Below are 26,010 nucleotides of genomic sequence, written 5' to 3'. Positions count from 1 at the left end.
TTGTTATCCTTATTTCTAAATCATAATTCCAAATCTACAATATTTATCAACAAAATGATAATTTTCCAAAAATAGCAGGTTTTAGAAAATTTATTTAAAAATTATAACCTATTGATCAAAAATTCTAAAACCATACCCATCTCTAACAAAAAAACTTTTGTTATCTTAATTTCTAAATCACAATCCCAAATCTACATTATTTCTCTACAAAAATGATAACTTTCCAAAATATAGCAGTTCTTATAAATTTTATTTTTAAAATATAACATATTTATCAAAAATTACAAAAGCATACCCATCTGTCAACAAAAAATCTTGTTATCCTAATTTCTAAATAACAATCCAAAATCTGCAATATTTCTATAGAAAAATAATAACTTTCCCAAAATAGTAGGTTTTGGAAAATTTATTTAAACATTATAACTTATTGATCAAAATTTTTTAAAGCATACATATCTATCAACAAAAACTCTTTTATCCTAATTTATAAATCACAATCTCAAATCTACAATATTTTTACAACGAAATGACAACTTTCCAAAAATAGCAGGTTTTGGAAAATTTATTTAAAAATTAGAATGAGAAACTCAGAGGTCATATACACAGATGTGTCAATCCAAACCGAGAACTTGCTAAATACAAATCGTCCCAACATGGAGCGGGTTATGGATATGAATCCTCAAATTATTTATTTTACGTTCCTAACCAACAATCCTAGCTACGGCAAGAAATAGCCTGATGTACCGTGTAACATAGATCATATATGATTGGGCTGGGTGAGCTGGGAGAGTCGGCCTTATTGTTTGTTGTTCACAAAAATTCAGAGGCATTTTAGAGGAGTCATAAATCATTAAATTTCGTCACAACTATTTCTTCACTACATAGTTGACTTTATATGAAAAAAAAATGGTTGCTTACATGTTAACAAAACTTAGCTCAACCAATTTGATCGTACTTATGACACTTTTACCAAGATATTGTTTATCAGCCTATAACAATTTGGATGCAACTCTATCTAGAGTATTTTAATTTGCCCAAAGAAAAAAACCCTATATATAATTAACAATCCGTTAAAATTTCCGATTGAAAATTTTAAACAATTCTAAATTAGTCATTTGTGTTTTGTAACAAACCAATCTCTAGATCATCATCATTTTCGACTTCGGTATGGATGGTATGTTCTTCCGAACGACTTCTATCAGCTGCAGCGGCGGTAAGTGCCTCTGCTCGCTTCACCTGATGTTCCCAGTCCGTACGAACCAACGTACAAAGCATCATAACCAAACATGTAATCTGCGCAGCGAGCATACCGTACCATAGCCCACAAAACCCAACTTTAAACCCAAACGTGGACGTTACTGCCACAGGCAAGCCGACGATGTAGAACGCACATAGGTTAACACGTGCCCCATCTTTAGGCCTCGCCGTGCCTGTCAAGACTCCGCAAGCCGCTGTCTGCGGCGAGTTTCCGATTTCACAAAGCCCTAAGATCGGAAGCGCCGACGAGATCAACCCAAGAATCTCGGTTTCATCCGTAAACATCTTCCCCCAAACCGACCTGAGCGCGGTTACAAAGACAGCAGCTGATAGCCCGTACGCTACCGCGAGTATCAGACCGATAACGGTTGTACATTGCGCCCGTGTAGGATGGCCGCCACCAAGCGCATGTCCTACACGAGTCGCAATGGCCGTGCTTATAGCGAATGGGACTACGTAGAGTAGCCCCGTTGTCTGAATCATTATCCCCATGGCCGAAACACTTGCTTTAGGGTTACCGAGAAGCCCACAAAGAAAAAGCATTATCTCATACCACCAATACTCCAAACACACCGAGATAGCGCTTGGTGCGGCTAGAGAAAGCAGCGGCCACCAACCGCGGAAAAGCGACCGCAAAGCAAGTCCTTCCCACGGTTTGATTAGAGAGTCCGAAAAACACGTGTAGACGAGCAGTCCCACGTTGATGTTCATAGTGTTGAAGGCCATCGCGACCGCGACACCTTCAACACCTAAACGCATACGCACGACGAAGACGTAGTTAAATAGAGGATGTAGAAGAATGGATATGATCGCTGATATGGTCAACGGTGACGTTAAGCCTTGCGTTCTGAGGAACGTTCGGAGCGGGTGGAGCATGGCCTGAGCTAGTAACTCAGGGACGAAGAAGACCATGTAACTCTTTGCGACACGGGTTATGTCGGGGTCCTGACCCAACCTGAGGAATATGGGTTCGATGTTGAGCCATGCAACGGCTATTGGTATAGAAACGGCAGTTAAGAGGCAGAACATTTTCTGAAACGTGTGGCTAAGTACGGTCCAACGTTTGGCTCCAAAGGCTTGGCCACAGATTGGGTCCATACCAACGGAAAGACCTTTGAGTACCGAGACTCCAGTGATGTTTCCGAAGCCCATGGCGAGTGCACCGCCAGCGAGTTCAACTTTCCCGAGGTGACTTAGAAACCACATTGAGATTAATGATCTGGAGAAAATGAGGAGTGATGTCATCACGATCGGGCATGCTATTTTTGTTAGCGATGCCATTTCCTCTCCCACCTGCATGGAAAAAAAGTTGTGACATTTTCGTTAGTTTTTTCAATTATTGAACAACTATTTATTATTTTACTGTTCTAGACTTGTACCAAAACGCATTCAAGAAAATGTTATGTGTATAACCTTTTTAAATTAATATTTTATAAATTAATATATACTAAAAATCTGTATAAAATAATATAATTTTATAGTTCTAAATTGAGTTTTTGATTTAATTAATATATCGATAAATTAATATATTTATAAATTAATAAAAAATTATAGTTTTAGTATAGTCTCAGCATCATTAATTTATTAATGTATAGAGGTTTCATTGTACTATAATTATATACTAATTGAGACGCGAGAGATAATTATATTGACATTAACAAAACAAAAAAAACTAGTTATTTTTCCTTTATGTTTAATGTCTATCTTTGTGCATCATTAGATATGATACATCACTCATATTTATATTCTACCTCTAATTTCTATGTTTACTTGTAACTTGCCCCCCAACAAAAAAATTGGCTACATCCGCCACTGACTCGGGGGTCGGAAGCCCAAAATAATAAATGGTAACAAAAATATTGAAAAATGACTTTCACCTCTCATGATATTTGCATGTTATTATCCAACTGAGCTACAAGAGATTCTGTTAAATTTGCGGACGTGGATATTTATTTATCGTAAACAAGGCTGGAAACACATACTTCTATAATTCTATGGCTTCCCCTCAGGACTGGTACTGTATATACCCACTCATTAGTACTCGTTCTATAAACAAAACTAAACAAGTGTTGAGAAAAAAAAAATAAATTTCCAATTTACAAATTGTATAATATAGTATTTGACTATTTTTTTACATTTCAAGTACAAAACGCTCTTTGTATTAAAAAAAAGTAGGCTTAAAGTAAATTGTTATTGTGATCAACAGAACGATATTACATATACTACGAAAATAATATTTATCATTAAAAATTAAGAGTAATTTGGAAGCACGAGGAAGATGGTCGCATCACATGGCCACTGGGACTGGAAGGAGAAAGTTCAAAAAGAAGAGAAAAAAGGTTTAAATTCTATAACTTTTAGAACTGAATAATCAAATTCACTAGTGACAGAAAAGCGAATGACTAACTGTACCAACATTCTAGGATCTTTTTTAATAAAAGTCATCATGGGTTCTAAAAAACGCACCTTTTATTTTCTTTTTGAAAACAAATCAGCTTAGATATCTTTCATTTTATGATTTTCACTAGAAATATCAATACTTTACAAACACAAAATCGTCTAAGAAGGAATTCATATATCATAAAAAATATAATGAACTATAATTGAGATATCAAAAAGAAAATGACTAAAGAGTTTTCAAGAAAAGTAAATGAAAAGTAAGTAGATTATATTTAAAATGGAACTAATAAGATAATAAAGTACTTTGTACTAACTAAATGAGCTAAGAAAAATATATATAATGAGGAAACATATATAGAAAACTTTAATTGTGATATCATAAAATCGTCTAAGAAGGAATTCATATATCATAAAAAATATAATGAACTATAATTGAGATATCAAAAAGAAAATAAGTTAAGAGTTTTCAAGAAAGTAAATGAAAAGTAAGTAGATTATATTTAAAACAGAACTAATAAGATAATAAAGTACTTTGTACTAACTAAATGAGCTAATAAAAATATATATAATGAGGAAACATATATAGAAAACTTTTCTAAGTAAGTACAACCCCAAAACAAAGCATCTATCTCAGTCCATGAAACTGAGGATGCATATCATACTAGTGACGCTTTATTCATATATATAAATATCAACACACACACATTCATACATCATATATACATAGACAACAGTTACATATAATGGATGACAATATACTTGTTAACTAAGTGAAAATATTGAAGTTTTCTTCAAATTGATTCTAAAAGAGATACATTACTTTCCATTAAATTGCTATTAAAACAGTCAAAAGCAGGCATTCAGTCCAGTCTAAGATCAAGTTCCAAGAATTCCATATAATTTACACCCCAAAACCTGAAAAAGTGACCGAAAATGTAGAGTATAAAAAACGTAGATAACGTATCTATATTATGTGAATAAGATCTTGAATCACGAAAACTAGTTTTCACCAATGAAAACACACGAGAAGTATGAATCAAACAGTAAGCATTGTCTTAGTAAAAAAAACAGTAAGCATTGTCCAACCTAATCAAAAAATACTTTGTGGACGAAAATGTAAACAAGAAGGAGATAGAAACAAGCCTCGTTGAAAGGGATGCGACGGAGACCAGCGGAGAATTTGGCGTTGCCACTAGTTTCTTCTTTTACGGACGTTGAAACATCGCATTCTCCGTTTACAATCTCTCCAGACTCACTGCTTTTCATGTTCGATCTGCACATGCTCATTTATATTGATGTTTGTATATTATATTTATCACACTTCACTTAACAAAAAGATATGTTAGTAACTACGAAAACTGGAACGAGTGTGTGTCTGGGAGTGTGAGAGAGAAGGAGAATGTTTATGTTCCTTCCCCTCGTATTTATGTTCACTTCCATTAGTCCACCATAATTATTCTCAATTACTTTACAATTTTACTCGCCTTTTCCATTAAAAAATATGTATGTATGTGTAGGACTATTTTTTTCTTCCCGGAACCTGTTTCTTCGTATGTATGTATAGACATGAGTTAAGTGTTATCTTCTTAATATATATATATACACTTCCACACAGTTATCTTAGACAGAAGTCACTGAACGAATTAACTAAAGTGTTTCCTTTATACTTTATTTTCTACTTATAGCAAGCTTGACAAAAAAAATAAGAAAGGCTTACACTTATAGTAAAAAATCAAATATAATATGACTTCACTTTGGTGGATAAAATATTTGCCAACTCTTGCCTTTAATTATATTCGTCTCTTTTAGATTAGTGTTTGAATGTTTCTTTCCTATATAACTTTTGACAATAGTTTACTTCCTTCGTTTCATTAAGACTTGTAGTTAATACATTTTAAACCAAATTTTGTTAGACGCTAGACAATATGATTTACTTGATAACGCTAAATGTATAGCTAGATGTTCAATTCTGGCAATGAAGAGAGACAACAAAGCAGTTATGATCACCTATATTTCTCAAAAAGAAGCAGTTATATATATATATATATATGTGTGTGTGTGTGTGATTAAAATGCTCAAGGGCCTATCAGATGAGAATGCCACCGATGATGAAAGTGGAGAAGTAAAAAGCTTTGGGAACTCTCTATGTATATCATCTTTAGATAAACCATGCTTGGGTTTAATTATTATTATCTATTGCTACACCTAGTTTAAACTTCGTATAATAATGAATGTATAAAACTCCAGTCAAGAACTAGTTTCACAAAAATCTAAGACTAATAATTGTATATCATCGATACACATGTTTGCAGTTTGTGTTTCACGTTCTCCCAACATATAGATAGTGAAGAAGATTTTTTCTGGTTCGGTGCATAGGAAAATGAGAAGTGTGATTGACACATGGTACTTGCAGCTGATGTACTTGTTGACGTTCTGAGTTCCTCAACAGGGTTAGATTGATCGTATTGGATATATCTTGGTTTCAAAATTCGAAAATCATTTGATGGGTTTGTCTCTTGGTAAAACCGTGAAACTTATTCTCAACAGGGTTTTGAACCCTTTTCGCCTAATTATTGCTTTATGTAACCAACAAGAACAAGAGTTAGAGCAATATGATTTTGTTAGATAGTTTGGCTAGATCACGAGAGTTGGTTGTCAGAATATTAGATGTATAGATTCTCCACCATCCATAGACACCATCATCATATATCTTACTTATCATTAGATGTACATACGTTAGTTTTTACGTATATGATATATGGGTTCTTATAGAATAAACTTTTACATTGCGTATTCTTATACCTACACTTTCGTGTTTTGGTCTCTGTCACAAAATAATTTCACTTTTATTTATTGGAATATATTTATATAGTTATTCTTATTTTTCTTAACCAAAAAAATATCAATTTACATATACAAGAATTAAATTTACAGAAAAAATCATTTGGATCACTTTTCCACAATATTTACATAAGGATAAACATCATAATTATAATTACATCGTAGAAAGGGATTAAGGGCGTCTAGTTGCAATTTACATTTTATAAATATAAATTTCTTTGATAATGTAAAAGATACAAAATCAATGATGGTGTCATCTTAAAGGCATTTTAGCTGCAATTCTCTAACATAAAAGTTAATATCTTCGATAAAGTGAAGAATTTTGAAATAACAAAATCATTAGCGGCGGTGTGGGATTGTCTACTCAGACCCATACATATGAGTTAGTAAGCTATTTGATACTTTCATTACATCTTCTTTGATAGCGACAGCTTCGATGTCACCAAAACTTGTTCCATGTCTCCCTATTGCCAAACCTATATACAATTATATCGTTTGTAATAAACAACTGTTTTCAATGTATTAAGTTTAATACAAGAATATCCTTCCTAGTTCCTATAGCTCTGCGTCCTATTCGTGTTGATAGTGTAACTTGTCATCTTATATATTGCCCAAAATCTCATGGGACAAATTATAAAATCAAATGGGGACCATTAGCGAAGCTTACTAACGTACGGAAGATGCTATGACTAACCAATTAGTGTATAATCACATGCATGCCCTTCAACTTCAATAATGCACACTCACCACACTTGTGATCAACTTTTCTTTGCAAAGTAAAAAATGTAGAATTTACACTTGTTAACTTAGTTGGTCCACTTATCTTAAACTTTTAAAACGAAACTTGGTTGGTACAGACTTTTATATTTTAATCACTCCAGGAAAACAAGATGGAACTCAGAGACATCCAATAGCTATAATGATATACCCTTGTAATACATATCTATTTGAAATAACGACCCTTCGATTAGGTTGGGGTTGTTATCAACTAACTTTATAGTGTTTGTTTCTGTTATGTTTGATCATTCATGGCAACGTCGGGATACATGTTATATTGTTCTTTCCATATATATGATTCTTTTTTGTTGGAAAATCGTAGTTTATGGGGCTTAATTATCTTTAATACAACTAAAAGTGAAGATATGAAAGTGAATATTAAAATATTTGATCCAATCACATGTTTTTACATTTTCAATATTACTTTTGTATTATTTATTTCTTACCATACACTGATACACTCAACAACCTAAAAACATTTTAAGAAAAATTGATTAATAGGAGATTTTGTTCTTTCATTGATAGACTAAATTTTGTTCAATATTTGAATTCAGTAATGTAGATGTCAAAGATTTTCTTTTTCTTTTTCAAAACAAATATTTTTTTAAGAAACCAAATAGTTAATAAATGCTATCCGTAAAAAAACTATAGTTTGCTTTCGAGGCTTATTTTTAGTCGAATATAGCTATTTATATGGTTTAGGTTTTATACTTTCAAATTTATTCAAAGGTTCTTACACCAGGTTTCACTAAAGCTAACCCATTTGAAGTAAAGCTCAGGTTTGTCTCGTCCTTGAGATCATTTGGCAACTTCGAAGCAGAACAAGTAGACGGGGTCAAAATCAAACGCGGCCCACACGTTAGCCCAAATCCAAGCTGGCAACATCTTCAACTTCTCAAAGCTTTTTTCCAATCTGACATTCAAATCTTCGCAGCGGAAAAGAAGTTAGAGAACCATATGAATATATGATCATTCAATGGCTCTGATGCGAATCAGGAGCCATTGAACGACTCTTAATTGACTCCACCACCTCCTCCTCCGTCTCCCATCCGTAGAGCCAAATGATCTTTTCCACAGCAAACAAGATCCTCGCCGGCCGTGATCATTAAGCGATCCATCAAGGTTGCAGACCTCACGCTCCCTGAGTCTCATTCCTGAGGTGAACCTTGCGGTTCACGTCATATAATCCCAGCGGATATTGATTTGAGGCTATTGGCGTCGAGGAGAGAAGGGTCGGTGGATCCGTTGGTGCAATGGCCGAGGGAGTTCGGGGCATTTCATGTGAGCTGCCATGGGATATCAAGCGAGGAGCTGAGATCGCTGGTGAGGGAATCGGTTCGGGTATTCAGAGTTTTCGAGGGAAGAGAGACGAGATCGTTTGGGTTCGGTCGCGGAAGGAGCGTATGGAATGGGCGCGCGAGTATCTTGGACATGAAATATACTGCTGTTTCTGGTATTGGGCCGTTATTGGGCCTCATTTTAAATAAAATTGGAACCGGTTTTGTTATCAATTCCACACACTTTTGGTTGATTGTGTTTTGTTTAAACAAAATAGAATTTGGTTATAGCATAAGCAAACTCACTTACCAAAAATTTAGAAACCGATTCATAAAAGTGATTGAATCGAGAGTTGGAGGACAGGTTTCGATCGATGTCTAAAATGACAAGAAAACTTGATTCTTCACATGATCTAGTGATATTTGAGACGAAATTATCATTACATACTCTTTGGCCCATCAAACTTTTGTTGCATTACTTCTACTCTTATTCTTTCAGTCATTTTTTGGATCTGTAGATCTCATATGGTTTCTTAGAATCTTCATATATTACTTTTTTTTTTGAAACACCGATTATATTAAAATAAAGAGGAGTTAGTTGAGGGCAATAACAGCACCATCAACCACAAATTGTCCTGATGCAGTCAATGCATCTTTGGCTAAAGCATCCGCAAACATGTTCCTCTCACGAGGGATCCATGCGAAACACACAAACTCAAAAGCGGAAATACAAGAAAAGATATCTGCAACATGAGTTTGTTAGCTCAAAACAATAGTAGAATGCATGTCAGTTTAGAAACATATGACAATAAAAACAATGGTAAGAATAATTAATCAAATTTAAACCATATCATCTGAAAAGAATTGAACTTGAATAAATTTTTTTTTCCGTAGTTCGGCAATTTTATGTGATATCTACTAAGCAAATTTAATGTGGTGGTTATGGTCAATGGGGGTAATTTATATGTTTATCACCATATTGCATACTAATGTTCTAAAAATAATTAGTTGCAATATCTTAAAAAATGATAAGTAGAGAAGGTTTAGGAAACATATATTTAGTATTGATTTTCATCATTTGACTTTGATCATGTTATGGATGTGTGGTAGACTTAGTCAAGGTCTTGTGTTCAATATCTAAAACCATGACAAGAGGTTAATTCATCATTAAATCTTTTAAAACTAAGGAATTGACTTATTTTCTATTAAACTATAAGTTGTTTAACGATTGTGCATGCTAACCTTAATTAACAGTTGTGAGTTTGAAACTAACTTAACTCCATCATAAAGTAATTGTTTAGTATTATGTGTCGATGACAAAAAAACATGTAATTTTTTCTAACTAGTAACTTTGAAAATGTAATTTTCTTTTGAAAACTTGTTTGGAGATTTTCGAAAAAGTATAAATTGCTATTTGTTTTTTTCTTAGAGATTATACATATTACAAAAAGAGAGTAAATGATATATTCTACATATTGCGGAAATGATTAAAATTAATGAAAACAATAAAAGAAAATTCAACAAGATATTGAACAAATATATCATTGGTTTATCAGAATGCCATAGATTTTTGCAAAATTGACCTACAACTTAAAGTCAAACACAAAACTAACCTCTCTTTTTTTTGAAAATTGGTTTTGCCTTAATCACCCCACAAGTTCATATAATTTACGAAAATGCCATCAATTTTTTTTTTTTTTTTTTTTCGAAAATGACATTTTTACTCTCTCACCCTCATCATCTTCAAGTAATTACAAGATTGCCATTGTCATCAATACCACAACCACCATGAACAACCAATTTGAAGCTCTTAATGCTCCCAAAATCGATTTACCCTTCTTCTTTTTCCATTCTTGTGAACTAAACACAACATATCTCTCACTTTCTCTCCACAATGAGCCAAAAAAACCCAAGATTTTGATTCTAAAATTTTTATGGTTCATAGAGTCATAGAAGCCAACGATTATGGGTGGGTGACTTTCGTTTGTGATTTTGTGTGCTTGGAGAAGCCTTATGTATGCTAAGGAACTTATCTCACCAATTTAAGCTATGACATCGAGTTTTTTTCCAGATCTGTTCGTCAGACGACTTACTTGGGAAGTCGTCTGGCTGTAGACGACTTACCTTTCAGTCGTCTGGCTGTAGACGACTTACCTGGAAGTCGTCTGGTCAACGCAGAGGTTATTTTTGCAATTGACTTTGAAATCTGTAACCTGAGACGACTGAAAGTTAAGTCGTCTACTATTGTTTGGTTTCAAAAAAAATTCCAAAGAACCTAGACGACTTACATTTCAGTCGTCATAGGTTAGTTTTGCATTTGACTGGATAATTTCAGAAGTTTGACTTCCCCAGACGACTTACATTTCAGTCGTCTGGCGAAAATTAAAATAATAATATTTTTTTAAAAGTAGACGACTTAAAGTTAAGTCGTCATAGGTTAGTTTTGCAATTGAAAAAAAAAACTTCAAGATTTAATTATACACAGACGACTTATAATTCAGTCGTCCACCAGACGACTTAATTGTAAGTCGTCCAGGACTTTTTTCCGAGATTCTGGTCAAACCTCGTAAATCCTGGACGACTTACATTTCAGTCGTCTGGTGGACGACTGAATTATAAGTCGTCTGTGTATAATTAAATCTTGAAGTTTTTTTTTTTCAATTGCAAAACTAACCTACGACGACTTAACTTTAAGTCGTCTACTTTAAAAAAAATATTATTATTTTAATTTTCACTAGACGACTGAAATGTAAGTCGTCCAAAAAGTCAAACTTCTGAAATAATCCAGTCAAATGCAAAACTAACCTCTGACGACTGAAATGTAAGTCGTCTAGCTTTTTTGGAGTTTTTTTTTAACCAAACAATAGTAGACGACTTAACTTTCAGTCGTCCGAAATAACAGATTTCAAAGTCAATTGCAAAAATAACCTCTGCGTTGACCAGACGACATATAGTTTAGTCGTCTAGACAACTTAGATTGAAGTCGTCCGCGTCTTCTCCACTAGTTTTTAAGTCTTCTACCTTAGTTTTTGAATAACTTGTATTTTTAAGAGTGATAAGTAACTTCAAGATATGTAAAACTCATATTTACAAAATATGTTCTCTCCCTTAGTTTTACTAAATTTGACTAAGTTTTTCAATGCAAACTTATAAAAAATATGATATGCTTTGACTAGTTACTATTGTTTGTTTCCATCTCTTACCAACATTCTTGTTTATTATGATGAGAAAAAGGCCATTGGAGTTTATTATTGGATATGAGAGATCCAAAGATAAGAAAAAGGCTACTGAAGTCTATTATTTCATTGATTTGTAAATGTGTAAACACATTGTTAGCACATTTAATACATCTTGGAAAACATTATTACTGATTTTACAAAAAATTCACAACTAAAAGAGTATACATGCAATTCACAAAACAGACCACAAACAAAACTATTATAGATCATTCATCTACAAAGACAAGCTTGGATTCCACTTGAGTAGACAAGACCAGACAACTTTTAAGAAGTCCAGACGACTTCTAAAAAGTCCAGACGACTTCCAGGAAGTTCAGACGACTTTGCCAGAAGACTTTTAGGAAGTTCAGACGACTTCCAGACGACTTTACAGGAAGTCCAGACGACTTCCAGACGACTTCCAGACGACTTCCAGACGACTAACAAGTAAGTCGTCCCAGAAGTCTTCCAGATCTGAAAAACCTGCATATTAAATCCAGATCTGAAAAACCTGCATATTCAAAAACGTTCAAATGGCTTAAAAACAGAAAAAAATGAGTGGAAGATTAGATAAATCTACCTTTACATAACACACAAAAATATATATCTAAAAATAATAGATCTACCTTCAAATTAGTGGAAGATGAGTACCATCTAATTAAAAACCTGCAAAAAAAAAATAGATTAGTAAGAAAGACATGAGACAAAATTGAAAAATTCATATAAAGTTTGGTGTTTTCAAGTCAAAGAGATTAGAGTGGGTTTGGAGAGTTTTAGTTTGGGAAAAAAGTAAGAACTTTATACAACAAGAACTTACCAAATGAAGAAAAATCAGACATAAGAACTTACCAAAACGCTCAGAAAAATCCAGACGACTTCCTGGAAGTCCAGACGACTTCCTGGAAGTCCAGACGACTTCCTGGAAGTCCAGACGACTTCCTGGAAGTCCAGACGACTTCCCGGAAGTCCAGACGACTTCCTGGAAGTCCAGACGACTTCCTGGAAGTCCAGACGACTTCCTGAAAGTCCAGACGACTTTGTCAGAAGACTTCCAAGAAGTCCAGACGACTTCCAGACGACTTCCAGACGACTAACATGTAAGTCGTCCCAGAAGTCTTCCAGATCTGAAAAACCTGCACATCAAATCCAGATCTGAAAAACCTGCATATCCAAAAACGTTCAAATGACTTAAAAATAGAGAAAATGAGTGGAAGATTAGATAAATCTACATTTATAGAACACACAAAAATACATATCTAAAATTAATAGATCTACCTCTAAATTAGTGGAAGATGAGTACCATTTGATTAAAAACCTGCAAAAGAGATAGATTAGTAAGAAATACATGAGACAAAACTGAAAAATTCATATAAAGTTTGGTGTTTTCAAGTCAAAGAGATTAGAGAGAGGTTGGAGAGTTTTAGAATGATGAACATTACATTTTTGTTGCAGCCATTTGAGAGGAGGAGAGAGAATGTGTAAATTTTTCTTTATATAGGGAGACAAAAAATCCAATTAGGTTAAATATTTTTGACTCAGACGACTTCCTGGACGACTTACATTTCAGTCGTCTGGTGAAGAAATTAAAACAGACGACTTACATGTAAGTCGTCCAGAAGAGTTTAATATTTTTAGCGGAAAATTAAATATTTTTAGCGGGAAACTAAAATAGAAGACTTTCCAGACGACTTACTTGTAAGTCGTCTGGACGACTGAAATATACGTCGTCTGGACGACTGAAATATACGTCGTCTGTGTAAATTATTCAACAGACGACTGAAATATAAGTCGTCCACACCCTAAACATAACCCCTAAACTTATTTATCTAATTAAACACTTCATAAAATCAAATCAAACTTGAAAAGTGTTTACTATACACAGAAATAAACACATATTGGTGAAAACTAATTTTTGAAAAAAACATTTTAGTTTTCCAAGATCTAACCCTAACAATACATACAATACTACAACATATGTTTGCCAAACTCCTAAACCAAAGAATATAATGATACACTACTTCCACTCATCTATCTTCAAAACAAATCAATTTTATCATATCTTAATTTATATCACTTAAAACTGTTTATAATTACTTGATTTTTATTTTTCACGCATCAAAATATTTTTTACAAGATTTATAAATTATTTTTAAAATAAGCTGGTACCAGACGACTGAAACTTCAGTCGTCTGGACGATTTCCAACAATTCAGACGACTCAGACGATTTACTGGGGCTATATTCGTAAAAATGGCTTCTGTTTTTTTGTTTGGTCACAAGGGGCTGAGCTGTAATTTCACTAGGCTTTTAGGTTAGTTTTGCATTTGATTCAAGTTTGGGTATAGGTTTGGGATTAAAATCAAGTTGTGGGTTAGTTTTGGCAAAAACCCCTAGATATTTATGTATCAGTTAGCAAAAAGAAATCTAACACATGAAATGTGACATAATTTCACAAAATAACATATTAAATAATGGACTTATCAAAGTAGTTTGTTTCATGCTCATAAACAAACCTCTTCCTAATTATTTAGTAAAATTTATTGATGAATTCTTTTGTTCTATTTTGATTGTTTAACATAACACTAGATTTTTTTAAACGTGTTTCTCAATCCGTCTCCTCTGATTTACTTAACACGACAATGATCAATATTCTTCATACAAAAAAACACATTCTCCAAATGTTTCTTGAAACTCTCCAATCAAACTTTGATATATAAAAATTTGGATTAATTTGGTTGATATATAATTATATTGTGAGAGTTAATAAAGTAAATAATTCCACAAAACAATGGTTGCTGCAAAAATCATTTACTTGGGTGCTACTTCTCCATATAATTAATTGAATGTTTTATCCCCAAAAATCATTATTTATTTATCTATTTAAATCCTATAAACTTTCTAAACTATATTCTTGAACCGGTGGAACAGTCTTCTCAAATGATATCTTAGCAAAAATATAGTATTACAAATTAATAACATTAAACTTTCAGTACAAACAACATTTAAAAATTACCTTCAGCGTATAATCATTCAAGCTTTAACGCTTAATTTACATGGTTTCAATGCTTTCTTCTTTTAAAAATGTTTATTAAAAACAATAAAATATAAGTCATAAATCCCAAAATAAATAAATAATTTCAGTCCACCAATGACAGCCCCAGACTTCGCTGTCTGTACCAATCAACAAACTGCAAGCCACGTATTTAACTTCTAAGCATTGTATTATCACGCGCCGTGCGCCACACATCGCGCGTCTGGTTAACTTAAACAACTGTCAACCACATTAATTACCTTAATCACTCCCGCCATTACACGACCCCGACAACCTTAACTACATGTCCTAAACCCGAATTTGTAGTTTACTTTTCTTCCAAGTTTGTTATTCCTTCCCCCGATTCTTCGCATTTAAAGAAGGTGAAACCATAACCGATTCAGATCGAGAAGTTTCTTTTGAGATCGAATCGGCATGACGAATCCCGACAAACAGAATCCCGTTGAAGCTTCCGACGTGGAGGCGGCGACAAAGACGGAGACGACGCAGGGGTCTGGAACGTCGTCGTTTTCTGCGATTACTCAGAGATGGAAGAGGGAGGATTTGGTGAAGAAAGCGTGTCCGATCACGAGAGGGTTGTGTCTTCTGTTCTCTCTCCTTGCTTTCATCATCATGGTCTCTAACAAACATGGATACGGTAGAAACTTCGACGACTATGAGGAGTACAAGTGAGATTCTATTGATTCTGTGTATTTATATAGACTATGAATATGAAACTCTATTTTTTGAATTTTCTTGTTTCCTCAGATATGTTTTAGCGATTGCGATCATCTCAACGGTGTACACTGCGTGGCAAACGTTTGTATATCTCTCGAAAAGAGAGTTCTTCGATCGTCGGACTTCCATGTTGGTCGATTTCTCCGGAGACCAGGTAAGAAAGACTATGTAAAATTATGATTTTTAACCTAGCGATGTGGTAAGAAAAGAATGCTTTAGGCCTCATTAGAAAACCAAGGACTAGACTATTCAAATGTTGATAAGAAAAATATTATGATCTTCTAATGCAAAAATGTTGTAACGAATCTTTCTTTGTGATTTCAGATTGTAGCTTATCTTCTCATATCAGCTGCATCATCTGCTATACCATTAACCAACAGATTCAGAGAAGGTCAAGATAACATATTCACTGACTCTGCTGCTTCAGCTATCAGCATGGCTTTCTTCGCCTTCGTCTCTTTAGCTCTCTCTGCTCTCTTCTCCGGTTACAAACTCTCCACTCATTCTTTTATCTGAATCTATGTGCTTCAGTCGTTTATTTATACCGTGTTGATGTTTGCCATACGTGTAAATGTCATTCATTCTTTTACGTCCTGTTATGTTGGGTCTGTGACTGTGTATGCTCTTTGATGATACATTGTATGAATTGAAAACATGTGAACATTTATTGACTGGTTTTATAACTTTTTTTCTATTTCTATGGTACAAAGAAAAAACTAAAGATATTATTACATTACAGGCGTAAGCTCTCGCATGAGCCATGAAAAAAAAAACAACAAATGAAATAATTTTCTCTATGGACTATATAGTCTTAGTAGTATCAGCATGATCACTAGTAAGTAGTTAAACCCTTGTCTTCAGGACAAAAACGAATCGAAAAACGAGGAGGAAGACTCCTCGTTTGGTTCTTCTTTTGCTATAGAGAACCCTCCACCAACAAAGTTATTTTGTTGCGTTTGAAAGTTGTTGTTATTGTTGTTCATAGCGTAACCAAAAGGCCCTGCGTTAGTGTTGTTGTTGTGCTGCAGCATCTGAAGTGTATATGGTGCTTGAGAAGAAGTAGTGTAATGAGAGTGACCAGCAATAGCATTTGGTCTAATTGGTGCTGAAGAAGGATCTTGTGCCAGTCTGTTTGTAGAGTAACCGCTACCACGAGCTGCAGGTACGTCGTGGTTGTGTTTCCCTTCGTAGGTTGTGATCACCGCTCTCATATCATTTGATGCCCTCTCAACATGTTTTCTCACTGGACAACCTGTGGTTGTGCACTTGTAATAACTCCTATTAAGTCAAAAGAAACATATAATGTCATATTCTTAGAGCCTTAAGTTTTGATTATGGAGAAGCGTAAGTGTTTTAAAAATCGGTATAGACAGCACCTAGGCGCCGACTAAGCTTTATCCCCTAACGATTTTTTGAACATTAACTTTTATTATTATTTACCTTGGATTTGGGTTCCCTTTGACGACTTTCTGACCGTACTTTCTCCATCTATAACCATCATCAAGAATGTCTATGTCACTTGTTGTCTGCACAACAATCCTCGGCTCTCTCACTGTCTTGCTTCCATTACCATTCCCACCGTTTGTCTCGTTCTCTCCTTTCCTGAACACACACACAAAACACAAACATGTTAGAACCTTCTTATTCAAGATTGGTCAAAGAGAGTGATGATGATCTTACCATCTCTTTGCTTCAGGTTCACTCCCACAATCTTCTTCATCTCTGCTGATAACCGATAACTCATCGTCTCCAAGAGAACCAGAAGTAGTATTATCTTCTTGCTGAATAGCAAATGAATCAGAAGAACCATGATGATCAAGTCCACCTGAGTGAAACGTCGAAGAAGAAGAAGATGATCTTCTAGTGGACTGAGGTTTCGGATGGTTATGGCTTCCTTTATACACAATCTCTGTGATCTGACCTTCCAAAGACATCTCCACTTTCTTCTTCGTTGGACAACTCGGGAAAGTACACTTGTAGTAACTCCGAGGATTCTCACTCCCTTTAACCTGTTTCTGTCCGTACTTTCTCCAGTTGTAACCATCCTCTCCTTTCCTTTGCTCCCTTCCGTTGTAAGGTACAGCTTGCTGAGTGCTGTTGTTTGGACGAGTATCTGTTTGGCTCCATTGTAAGACAGAACTGTTTGTTGTTGTTGTGGGAGCAGAAAGTCCTGATGGTTGTGTCTGAAATGAGAAATCAAAGAGGCTAAGGCTGTTGTTGTTTTTGTTAGTCTTCTCTTCCTCAGTTATACTTTTATGGTTACTTTCGTTTGTGATGAGAGCTCCTGTGGTTGGAGAAGCAAGAACCTACAAAACAGAATCAAGAATGATTTTCAAGAATCGGAATCAAGAACAGAGTTTAGAACAGAGAGAGGCTTACGTTAGCAGAGGAGGAGACAAAAGCAGGGGAATCTAGAAATAGAGAGGGGCTGAAACAAGTGGAAGGAGAGGTTAAGATTGAAGAAGGAGCAAATGATCTGAACTTTGGTGGGATCTCAAGATCTTCCAAAGATGCTGGTGATGCTCTTGCGGTTTGTTGCGACCAATTAACAGAACCATTCATGTTTTGTCTGGTTCTGTTATTGTCCATAGTAAGAAGAGAAGAAGCAGCCATACATAAAATAACTTATGAAAGACTAGTTTCAGATATTTATAGAAAGTGGTTAGTTAGGAGAGCTCGGGAGAAGGGGAGCGAAGACGAGGAAAAAGAGGTGTTATGTATTTGTTTGTTTATGTCTGAATACATAAAACATATTGAACAGTCTGATTGGTGAATTTTCCTATTTATTTATTTTTCTGTTAATGGAACAGATGAAATAAAGTGTAGTTTCTGAGAAGGTGTACAATGTTTGACCGTTGAAAAGATTAGAAGATGGAGATGGTCAGACCTTGTGGCCTTGACTTTGAACGAGGCGGCTTGCTTTCATCATTCTTTAGGATGCCTTTCTCACTGCCTCGTGTAAATTTTTTGTTGTTCAGTTAACTTGGATGAAAATTCGATTTGTAAAACATTTTTGGAGAATCTTGGAATTTTTTTTGACTGTTTTAGTAGGAGGTAGTAGACAAGGTCCTCTCTTTCTTTAAAGCAGTATAGATTAGGAGTGAATAATTAGGAGTATATGATTAGCAAAACCAATTAAAGTCTATATTAAATCCATGTGTGGCCACTTGATTTCAAACTAATCTATTTGCGTGTACCAACTCTCAAACGTTATTTAATTGTATTCATTTTATTTTCAGAATTTTTTTAAACAGTTTGTAGGTTTATGTGTTTATCAATTACTTAAATGATGATTTAAACTCTTATTAGTAGTGTATATCTAGTGTGGGACCAAGTAGGATCTTAGGATTGTGACTAATCACTTACTAATTACTTTCATTAATTTTACAAAAAAAATCGTTCATTAACATTTAACACCTTTGATTACTGTTTATTATTTGTTCAAAAAAAAGGTTACTGTTTATTCATTGTGTGCTTTAACAAGATTAATGTGTTTAGTATTGATTTGATAACTTGTGCGCAACGCTTATGTGAGAGGCACGTAGATTATTATGTCAGTGAAGTTCTTTGTTTGATGCTCCTCTTCAGCTCCCTTCACGTTATCTTCCTCGGACTTTTCATTTGCACATCAAAAAGTGAGATGAGACATTGAGGGATATATAAAAACATTAGTGAACTCTACTGACAATTAGTGCTGAGTGGATGGATCAAGTGATCAGTCTCTTGCAATATAATCCGATCCGACCACAATTTGAGCCCAAAAGCCCAAGAGTAAAATAAAAGGCCTCTTGCTTTTAATACACGTCTATAGTCTCTACAGCTAACACGTACAAAAGACGTGGCTATGTTTGCTTCCTGGATCATTTATAGTTAACAATCTCTAGCACAGGGAAAGCAAGTGAGATACACATCTCGTATAGCCAAAGATTTCAAAATCTCTCACTCTATAAACGTCAGCGTTAATAAGGTTCCAACGCAAGAGGCTAAGCCATCGCGACGGTCGTCGGAGTCTCTGATGGATAGGGTGAAGACGAGCTGTTTATCCATGGCAGTCACGTTTCATGAAGGGCTTAGCTACGTTAAAGCCTTTTTTGTCGGCCAGGTACGTGGTTCAAGCCACTGAAACATGCGGTTCAGCGACTCATGGGTCTTGAACCATGATCATGTGACGTGTTTGGTTAGCTCATGTATAATGCTTAATTGATTAAGTACTTCATATTATTATAGTATATTTTTATTAATCATTTAATCATTCATGTGTCATAAAAAGCTTCTAGTAGTTTTGTATTGTCATATGGTCAAATGCTAGAACATGTTCAAAACATTTTATTTTGGTTTTGAGTAAAATATTTTGATGCATGAAATTTTTGGTTATGGAAGACAAAGAGGTTGACGGCCAAGAACGAGCAAGAAGCTACGGAAGCTCATTTAACAGAGACAAAAATGCAAGTTGAAGCAACTGATGAAGCAGAGAACGCCAAGAAGAGGATTCATCAATCTTCTTAATGTTTTTTACTGATTAAATCTGTTTTTTTTTTTGCTAATTATAATGTATTCGTAATGTTGATTGTATTTGAATTGATGTTGCTAACTTTTCTCCGCAATTTCAGTATTTGAAAAAACCTGAATGTAGCAAAGAAACAACAACACATGCAGTAGATGCACATTGAGGACGAAAGATATGTTGTTACACATGAAACCAAGCTATCTTCTTTTATTACCTTGGTTTGGATTAGAACCAAGGCCAAATACCACAAAAGAAAGTAGTAGCTATTATTTGTTAATGCTGTTGAATTTTCTCACTTTCCTTTTTTACTGCATGATGCTGTGCTTTTAGTACATTAATGTTTCTAAATTTTTTTCGCTCTTTTACTTTCCACAGCCTTTTTACTGCATGGTCCGGTCCAATAATGCTCTTTTTTAAATTATGATTCCGTACAAGTCAAACATTAAAAGAAACCAAGACAATTTACGGATGAGTCCATTGTTAAGGCAAAAAGTCTGTTGGAGTTAGATGACTTTACTCTCCTAAGAACTTTCTGCAGAAAACATTGGCAAGGCATTGAGGTGGAAGAAAGGTAGGATTCTCCTTCCCTTAAGATCTTCTAAGCTTGTCGCTTCTTTGGATCTATCTTGTGGTTGTTTCTATAATTTTCAAGATGTGATTTCTACCGAGTAATCATAGTTCTTGAAATCTTGTTGTGTTTCAGATTTTCAGGTGCAGACATGTCTTATATTCCCCCACATAAGCGACACTCAAAGGATCCAAACAGACCCTCGCCTGTTCCAGATTCTCTCGTTACAAAATTCAAGAACAACCTTGACTTCAAGAGTAGCAGTGATAAAATCAACCGTGTTACATTTTCAGAGAATTTCATTTCCAAATGGCTTCTTGTTAGTTCAAATGGAATCAAGGATGAGCTTCCTGCATCTGTTGATCTTGTGCCCTTTTCCTCGGATTCTGTCGAATGCTTAAATGGAGAAAGGCCTTTGGTATTGATGAACAACGACATCAACAAAGGTTTGTGACTTAACGTAGAATCTAGAATTTGGCTATGTATTTTTGTCTGAGCATTTAGCTAGTGCCTATTTTTGTTAGTTCTATGGTCATCTAAATGCTATAACATACAACACTGTGTATGCACAAACTGAAGTGAGCGAACAAGAAGAGAGAACACAGTGGCTGTTAATAGCAGAGAAGGTGGAAGAGGATCTTGTGTTGGCATATGAGCGAGCTAAGACTTCAGTAGAGGAGAATCAACATGTATTGAGATTGGTTGCTAGGTTTGGTAAAATACTCCTCTACAAGTAAGCGATTCAGGGTCTGATCTACATCTTTTTATGTACAAAAATTTTCTTTTTCTGACATATACAACATAAAAACAGGAGGAAACCTGGTCCTCTAGCTGAATTCTCACAGAAAAACTTTAAGAAGATGTTCTCTACAAATGTCCCAACTTCTAACTTGCAACACATGATGTCTAATGTGGTACCAAACCATGGATTCTCTGTTGACTTGGAGAAGGAAACATACACTGTGAAGGTACTTGTTATGTTTTCTTAGATGCATCCTTTGAACGTCATTTAGTTATTAAATTCATACTTATCATGGATTTCCAACTTAAAACCGTAGATTGACTATATCCCTTTATGTATTAGTTAATTATTTCTCTAACTACCGATGTGAGACTTCATCTATCAACATCATTAGTGTATGATTTGTTGTATCTGGCTTTTATTCTCAGTTATCTCATAGTACTCGCCCCACTGAAACAATCAACTGTAAGTGTACCATTAAGGAAGACGGAAGGCTCAGTATGTACAAGGCTGAGCTTAATGTTGTATGGCATATGGTTGTTGATATGTCATGCATTGATAAGAGCCTGGACATGAGGCTGATGCTTGCTGCCAAAAGGAAAATGACGGCTCTCACTGTGAGTTGAATTTAGATATTTACTTTACTGGATATATAGCCTCTCTTGGACTTATGGTGTGTGATCTTTCTATGGTTGGTTGGTAGGAGAAGGAGATAAGTGATATTAAAGGGCTACTGGATTCAGCAACTGTTGATCCAAATGTGAAAGGCGGTTTAAGGTGGCCTCTTGGTAAAGCTTCATCTGGAGATGGATACAGAATATTTGAAGTTTGTCACGTTAGAGCTACTATCTACAAAAACCAGACTCTCAGCCTTAGAGTGAGAGAGACTGATAGATTCAATGAGAGGACTGGAACAGGAGCAGTCAAGAGAGAGGTGACCTTGATACTTAAAGATGTCAACACTAAGTTACAGGTACATTATCATGCTTTTGTATTGATGCATCTTTTGGAAGTGAGACTTATAGGGATTAATTAGTACATTTTTTGTCTGCAGGAGCAGAATATTGAGAGGGGTTGTGTTATTGAAATGCTTCGAGATACTCTTGGAACCATATGGGACTTTATGCATTGTGATGCCTCCTCTCTTACGTAACTAAGAAGCGTGTGATGTTGCTAATACTATTGGTTTTCTCTTTTACTTTCTCCTGATTTTAGTACAATAACAATGTTAAGGGTTGAACTTGCGTGTGAAAAAAAAAAAAAAATAAACAGAATTTGTTTGTTTGTTGCACCTAATTTCATGTACGCATGATTCAGTTTCAAACTACAAACAAAGATTGCATTGTATTAGTATGACCTGTATATAGTATGCTAGTTAACATCCATATACAAAAATTTCTACACTCCTAAATGGTTGTTCATATCAATTAAGATACAAAAGAAATCAAACAAATCCTTAGTAGCTTCCATATGGTATAAGAAATGTTACCAAACAAATAATATACGCATATAACATAGGTTCCAGGACCATTCAAAATATAAGAAACGAAGGTTTTTTATTATCTGAAAGTATAAGTGATTGAGAAGCAACAAGATGTTGGCTCATCAATCATTTTGGTTGTTCCAAGCACAACCTTATTAATCTGTCACACAAAGATATTTTCATTTTTGTCTTTAATAGTGTGTGTTTTCTTCACATCCTGGACATTGAGTAGTCCATGGTTTCCACGAGATAATCTGCATCTTCCTTAGTGAAACAGAGAGGTGGTGTGATTCTAAAAACGTTTCCAAAGTGGCCTCCTTTACCGACCAACACACCCAGTTCTGTAAGAACGTTCATAGTAAACAAATTAAATTTAATATAATTTCACCTGAGAGACAATAAGTGGAGGAAACACAAACCCAACCAACCTTTCATTTGATTCATGATGTGCAAAGTCTCTGCAGTTGCAGGAGTCTTAAGCTTGCGATCACTCACCAGCTCTACTCCAAGCATCAGCCCTCTTCCCCGAACATCCCCAATAACTACATTAGAGAAGGAACCATATCCATAAACAAAAATGTTATAACGAGAGAGCATGGGAGAGATAAGAGACAGAGAGGTTTAATTACTTTCATGTTTCTCTTTAAGCTGACTGAGTCTTCCTTTGAGGTAAGACCCAACCATGGACGCATTCTCCTGAAGATTGTCTTTCTCAATCACATCCAGAACAGCTAGACCAGCTGTAGCAGCCACAGCGTTCCCACCAAAGGTGTTGAAGTAGCATCTGCGTGTCAACACTCCTGCAATCTCCGGAGTTGTCACAACAGCTCCTAAAGGAAACCCATTCCCAATCCCCTATCATCATAGAAAAACACAAATCAATTTTCTGTTGCTTTTTTTGCAAGTAAGGTGGGGACAACTCTTAACCTTAGCCATAGTAACAATGTCAGGGACAACATTGTGAGCCTCAAACCCCCAGAAATCGCCAGTGCGAGCGAATCCAGACTGAACTTCATCCGCAATGAACAGTCCTCCAGCTTTCTTCACAATATCATAAGCTGCTGACTGATAGCCTGGTGCTAGCTCCACAATCCCTCCAACTCCCTATTCACATTTGCAGTCTATAATATAATTATTCAATCTTAATCATGATTTAAGTATAAATGAATCATTACCTGTATAGTTTCACAGATAAAACCAGCTATGTGTCCTGAAGTGCCATATTGAATGAGATCTTGCACATCTCTTGCATACTTCTCACCATCAGAACCAAACACACCTCGGTATGGATCCGGGTTTAAAGCGTGATGAGTTCCAGTCTTCCACCAATAAAAACAAAAGTTAGAACATTATATCTCATCCACCAAAGCTGAGTAGCACCAAATTCAGTTCTAGTACCTGAACCACGTTGTTGAACTTCCACGTGCTATGAGCAGTAGCCCCCATAGTCCCAGGTGCATTCCCATGATACCCATTTCGAATCGACACAATGTCTTGACATCCAGTGTACAACTTAGCCATCATGAGTGCTAGTTCATTAGCCTCCGTACCAGAGTTAGTGAAGAACACCACCTATTCCAACAACCAAACCTCATGAAATAATCTACTTTTAGGGCAACATCTGAGATTTCGTGGGCTATAATAACACATTTATGTTTATTTAAACATAATAAACATAATTTTAAAAACATTAATTTTTTTTTTTTTTTGTGATTTGGGGGTCTATTCTTCTTATATAAAAAAAATTCAAAATTTTTTGGGGGCCAAAGCCAATGTTTTTGACCAGATCCGGCCATGCAACTTTGGAACAAAACATGCATGTTCTTTTTGTCTATATCATTACCTTGAGATCACCAGGGAGTTTCGAAGCGAGAGCCTCAGAGAACTCAGCAATAGCATGGTTAAGGTACATAACAGTAGGATGCTGTAGCCTCTTGATTTGGTTAATAACTGGCTCAACCACACCAGGGTGACAATGCCCACAGTTCACAACTGCGATACCCGCAAATGCATCCAAGTATCTCCTCCCACTCTCGTCGAAAAGATACTGCATCTTCCCATCCACTATGTTCAACTAAAAGGATAGATTTTTATCATCAGAAAAAAAAAGATAATTTTTATTATCATAGTGATCGGAAAGTTACCGGGGGGTTTTTTTTTTTTAAGTTACCGGGTTTTTGTAGAGGCAGAACATGGAATTGGAAGGACTGAGAAACTCTTTCCTTGTGTTAATGATGGCGTCGGCGGAGGGGCCTGTGTACGGCGGCGGTGTGTAACTGAACGGCGGAAGCTTACCGAGAAACTCGTCGACGGGAGCCGCAGTTGCCGTCTGAGACGTGCATGAGGAGATGCATCGTCGCGAGAGGGAAAGGGAAACGTTGTGGACTGTTCTTTTAGCCGTGAGTCTCTGCATCTTCTCTCTTCTTTTTTTTCTCGTGGTGATGTAATGGTTGCAGAGACTACACCACACTCTTTCGATGGTTAACGATGATGTTGTGAGAGACATGAGGTTGGTTTATATAGAGGCTCGGCGACGCTATATGATTAATGCTGACGTACGTTGATATAACGTTTTGTTAATTAGAATAAGGTGTTTTCCTGCATTTGCAGTAATGAATTTTTTAAATTTATACTACTATATTTTTTTTTGTACTACTATATTTAAAATAAAATATTATTATTATTTTTATCAATGTTTTAGATTCACACAAAAGTAATGTCAAAATTCAAAATAAATTTTTAGTTTAAGTTACATATAAACAACAACAATAAATTTAATGCGAAACTTTGAATTAGAGATCCTAAACCATTTATAGCTTCTAATATATAATATTTTAAGTGGTATAATTTCAGAATTTGCTTACATTAGCATGATTTCGATTTTGTTTTAATTTTTTTCCTTGTTGTTTATAAATTAATTTCTGCAAGCTGGCAGATAACAAATGATTCTGCAAATGACATTACCTTATTACCATTCAATGAATGTTGACTGAGATCGATTACCAGAAAAAAACAATGTTGACTGAGTAAATTAGTGAATCATGCATGTAAATCTCCTAACTCCAGGGATGAAATAAAAACTCGTTTTCGCTGTCATTTAACCGAGTTTTTCTGTTTACATCAATTTTTGTTTTTGTCAAACATTTTGCTTCAATAATCAGTTTTGATTACT

General features: G+C 35.1%; 6 protein-coding genes across 6 annotated transcripts; 3 read left to right on the top strand and 3 right to left on the bottom strand.

The window, feature by feature from the left end:
- Positions 1-57: 57 nt before the first annotated feature.
- On the bottom strand, positions 58-10,245 carry LOC103865673 (protein DETOXIFICATION 53). Its single transcript, XM_033290487.1, has one exon. It carries the CDS (start codon positions 2,554-2,556, stop codon positions 1,108-1,110), a length of 1,449 nt encoding a protein of 482 aa, XP_033146378.1. The 5' UTR covers positions 2,557-10,245; the 3' UTR covers positions 58-1,107.
- A 4,017-nt stretch (positions 10,246-14,262) lies between these two features.
- Positions 14,263-16,232, top strand: LOC103865670 (CASP-like protein 4B1). The gene is made up of 3 exons (XM_009143494.3): positions 14,263-15,489; positions 15,569-15,692; positions 15,863-16,232. The coding sequence occupies exons 1-3, from the start codon at positions 15,236-15,238 to the stop codon at positions 16,052-16,054; spliced, it is 570 nt and encodes a 189-aa protein (XP_009141742.1). The 5' UTR covers positions 14,263-15,235; the 3' UTR covers positions 16,055-16,232.
- Positions 16,211-18,395, bottom strand: WRKY (probable WRKY transcription factor 33). The gene is made up of 4 exons (XM_009143495.2): positions 17,918-18,395; positions 17,219-17,844; positions 16,979-17,140; positions 16,211-16,816 (listed from the first exon to the last, which is right to left on the bottom strand). The coding sequence occupies exons 1-4, from the start codon at positions 18,149-18,151 to the stop codon at positions 16,396-16,398; spliced, it is 1,443 nt and encodes a 480-aa protein (XP_009141743.1). The 5' UTR covers positions 18,152-18,395; the 3' UTR covers positions 16,211-16,395.
- A 1,017-nt stretch (positions 18,396-19,412) lies between these two features.
- LOC103866000 lies at positions 19,413-20,137 on the top strand (the record flags this gene model as incomplete). The annotated part of the gene is made up of 2 exons (XM_009143872.2): positions 19,413-19,640; positions 19,919-20,137. Coding segments are annotated over 2 exons (354 nt in total), but the record flags the coding sequence as incomplete, so codon positions are not given.
- Positions 20,138-20,474: 337 nt separating this feature from the next.
- On the top strand, positions 20,475-22,654 carry LOC103865669. The gene is made up of 7 exons (XM_009143492.3): positions 20,475-20,616; positions 20,749-21,059; positions 21,193-21,346; positions 21,425-21,581; positions 21,784-21,972; positions 22,059-22,328; positions 22,410-22,654. Exons 2-7 carry the CDS (start codon positions 20,765-20,767, stop codon positions 22,506-22,508), a joined length of 1,164 nt encoding a protein of 387 aa, XP_009141740.1. The 5' UTR covers positions 20,475-20,616; positions 20,749-20,764; the 3' UTR covers positions 22,509-22,654.
- A 238-nt stretch (positions 22,655-22,892) lies between these two features.
- On the bottom strand, positions 22,893-25,400 carry LOC103865668 (alanine--glyoxylate aminotransferase 2 homolog 2, mitochondrial). The gene is made up of 8 exons (XM_009143491.2): positions 25,009-25,400; positions 24,682-24,912; positions 24,237-24,410; positions 24,014-24,157; positions 23,766-23,942; positions 23,468-23,693; positions 23,267-23,380; positions 22,893-23,179 (listed from the first exon to the last, which is right to left on the bottom strand). The coding sequence occupies exons 1-8, from the start codon at positions 25,342-25,344 to the stop codon at positions 23,049-23,051; spliced, it is 1,533 nt and encodes a 510-aa protein (XP_009141739.2). The 5' UTR covers positions 25,345-25,400; the 3' UTR covers positions 22,893-23,048.
- Between the last annotated feature and the right edge of the window lie 610 nt (positions 25,401-26,010).

This window comes from Brassica rapa, chromosome A04 (genome assembly GCF_000309985.2).
Source record: "Brassica rapa cultivar Chiifu-401-42 chromosome A04, CAAS_Brap_v3.01, whole genome shotgun sequence".
Classification (NCBI taxonomy): Eukaryota; Viridiplantae; Streptophyta; class Magnoliopsida; order Brassicales; family Brassicaceae; genus Brassica; species Brassica rapa.
The sequence above is the reverse complement of the archived record's forward strand: the minus strand, read 5'-3'. Positions and strand labels throughout refer to the sequence as shown.

Bases quoted from the DNA above. Each gene is read 5' to 3' on its own strand.
- LOC103865670 (XM_009143494.3), top strand. From the start codon at position 15,236: ATGACGAATCCCGACAAACAGAATCCCGTTGAAGCTTCCGACGTGGAG. The intron at 15,490-15,568 runs GTGAGATTCTAT...TTGTTTCCTCAG, and splicing joins GACGACTATGAGGAGTACAA to ATATGTTTTAGCGATTGCGA. The intron at 15,693-15,862 runs GTAAGAAAGACT...TTGTGATTTCAG, and splicing joins TCGATTTCTCCGGAGACCAG to ATTGTAGCTTATCTTCTCAT.
- LOC103865673 (XM_033290487.1), bottom strand. From the start codon at position 2,556: ATGCAGGTGGGAGAGGAAATGGCATCGCTAACAAAAATAGCATGCCCG.
- LOC103865668 (XM_009143491.2), bottom strand. From the start codon at position 25,344: ATGTCTCTCACAACATCATCGTTAACCATCGAAAGAGTGTGGTGTAGT. The intron at 23,381-23,467 runs GTAATTAAACCT...TCTCTAATGTAG, and splicing joins GCTTAAAGAGAAACATGAAA to TTATTGGGGATGTTCGGGGA. The intron at 23,180-23,266 runs GTTGGTTGGGTT...ACGTTCTTACAG, and splicing joins CATCATGAATCAAATGAAAG to AACTGGGTGTGTTGGTCGGT.
- WRKY (XM_009143495.2), bottom strand. From the start codon at position 18,151: ATGGCTGCTTCTTCTCTTCTTACTATGGACAATAACAGAACCAGACAA. The intron at 17,845-17,917 runs GTAAGCCTCTCT...TCTGTTTTGTAG, and splicing joins TTGTCTCCTCCTCTGCTAAC to GTTCTTGCTTCTCCAACCAC. The intron at 17,141-17,218 runs GTAAGATCATCA...GTGTGTGTTCAG, and splicing joins GAACCTGAAGCAAAGAGATG to GAAAGGAGAGAACGAGACAA.
- LOC103865669 (XM_009143492.3), top strand. From the start codon at position 20,765: ATGTCTTATATTCCCCCACATAAGCGACACTCAAAGGATCCAAACAGA. The intron at 21,347-21,424 runs GTAAGCGATTCA...ACATAAAAACAG, and splicing joins GGTAAAATACTCCTCTACAA to GAGGAAACCTGGTCCTCTAG. The intron at 22,329-22,409 runs GTACATTATCAT...TTTTGTCTGCAG, and splicing joins ATGTCAACACTAAGTTACAG to GAGCAGAATATTGAGAGGGG.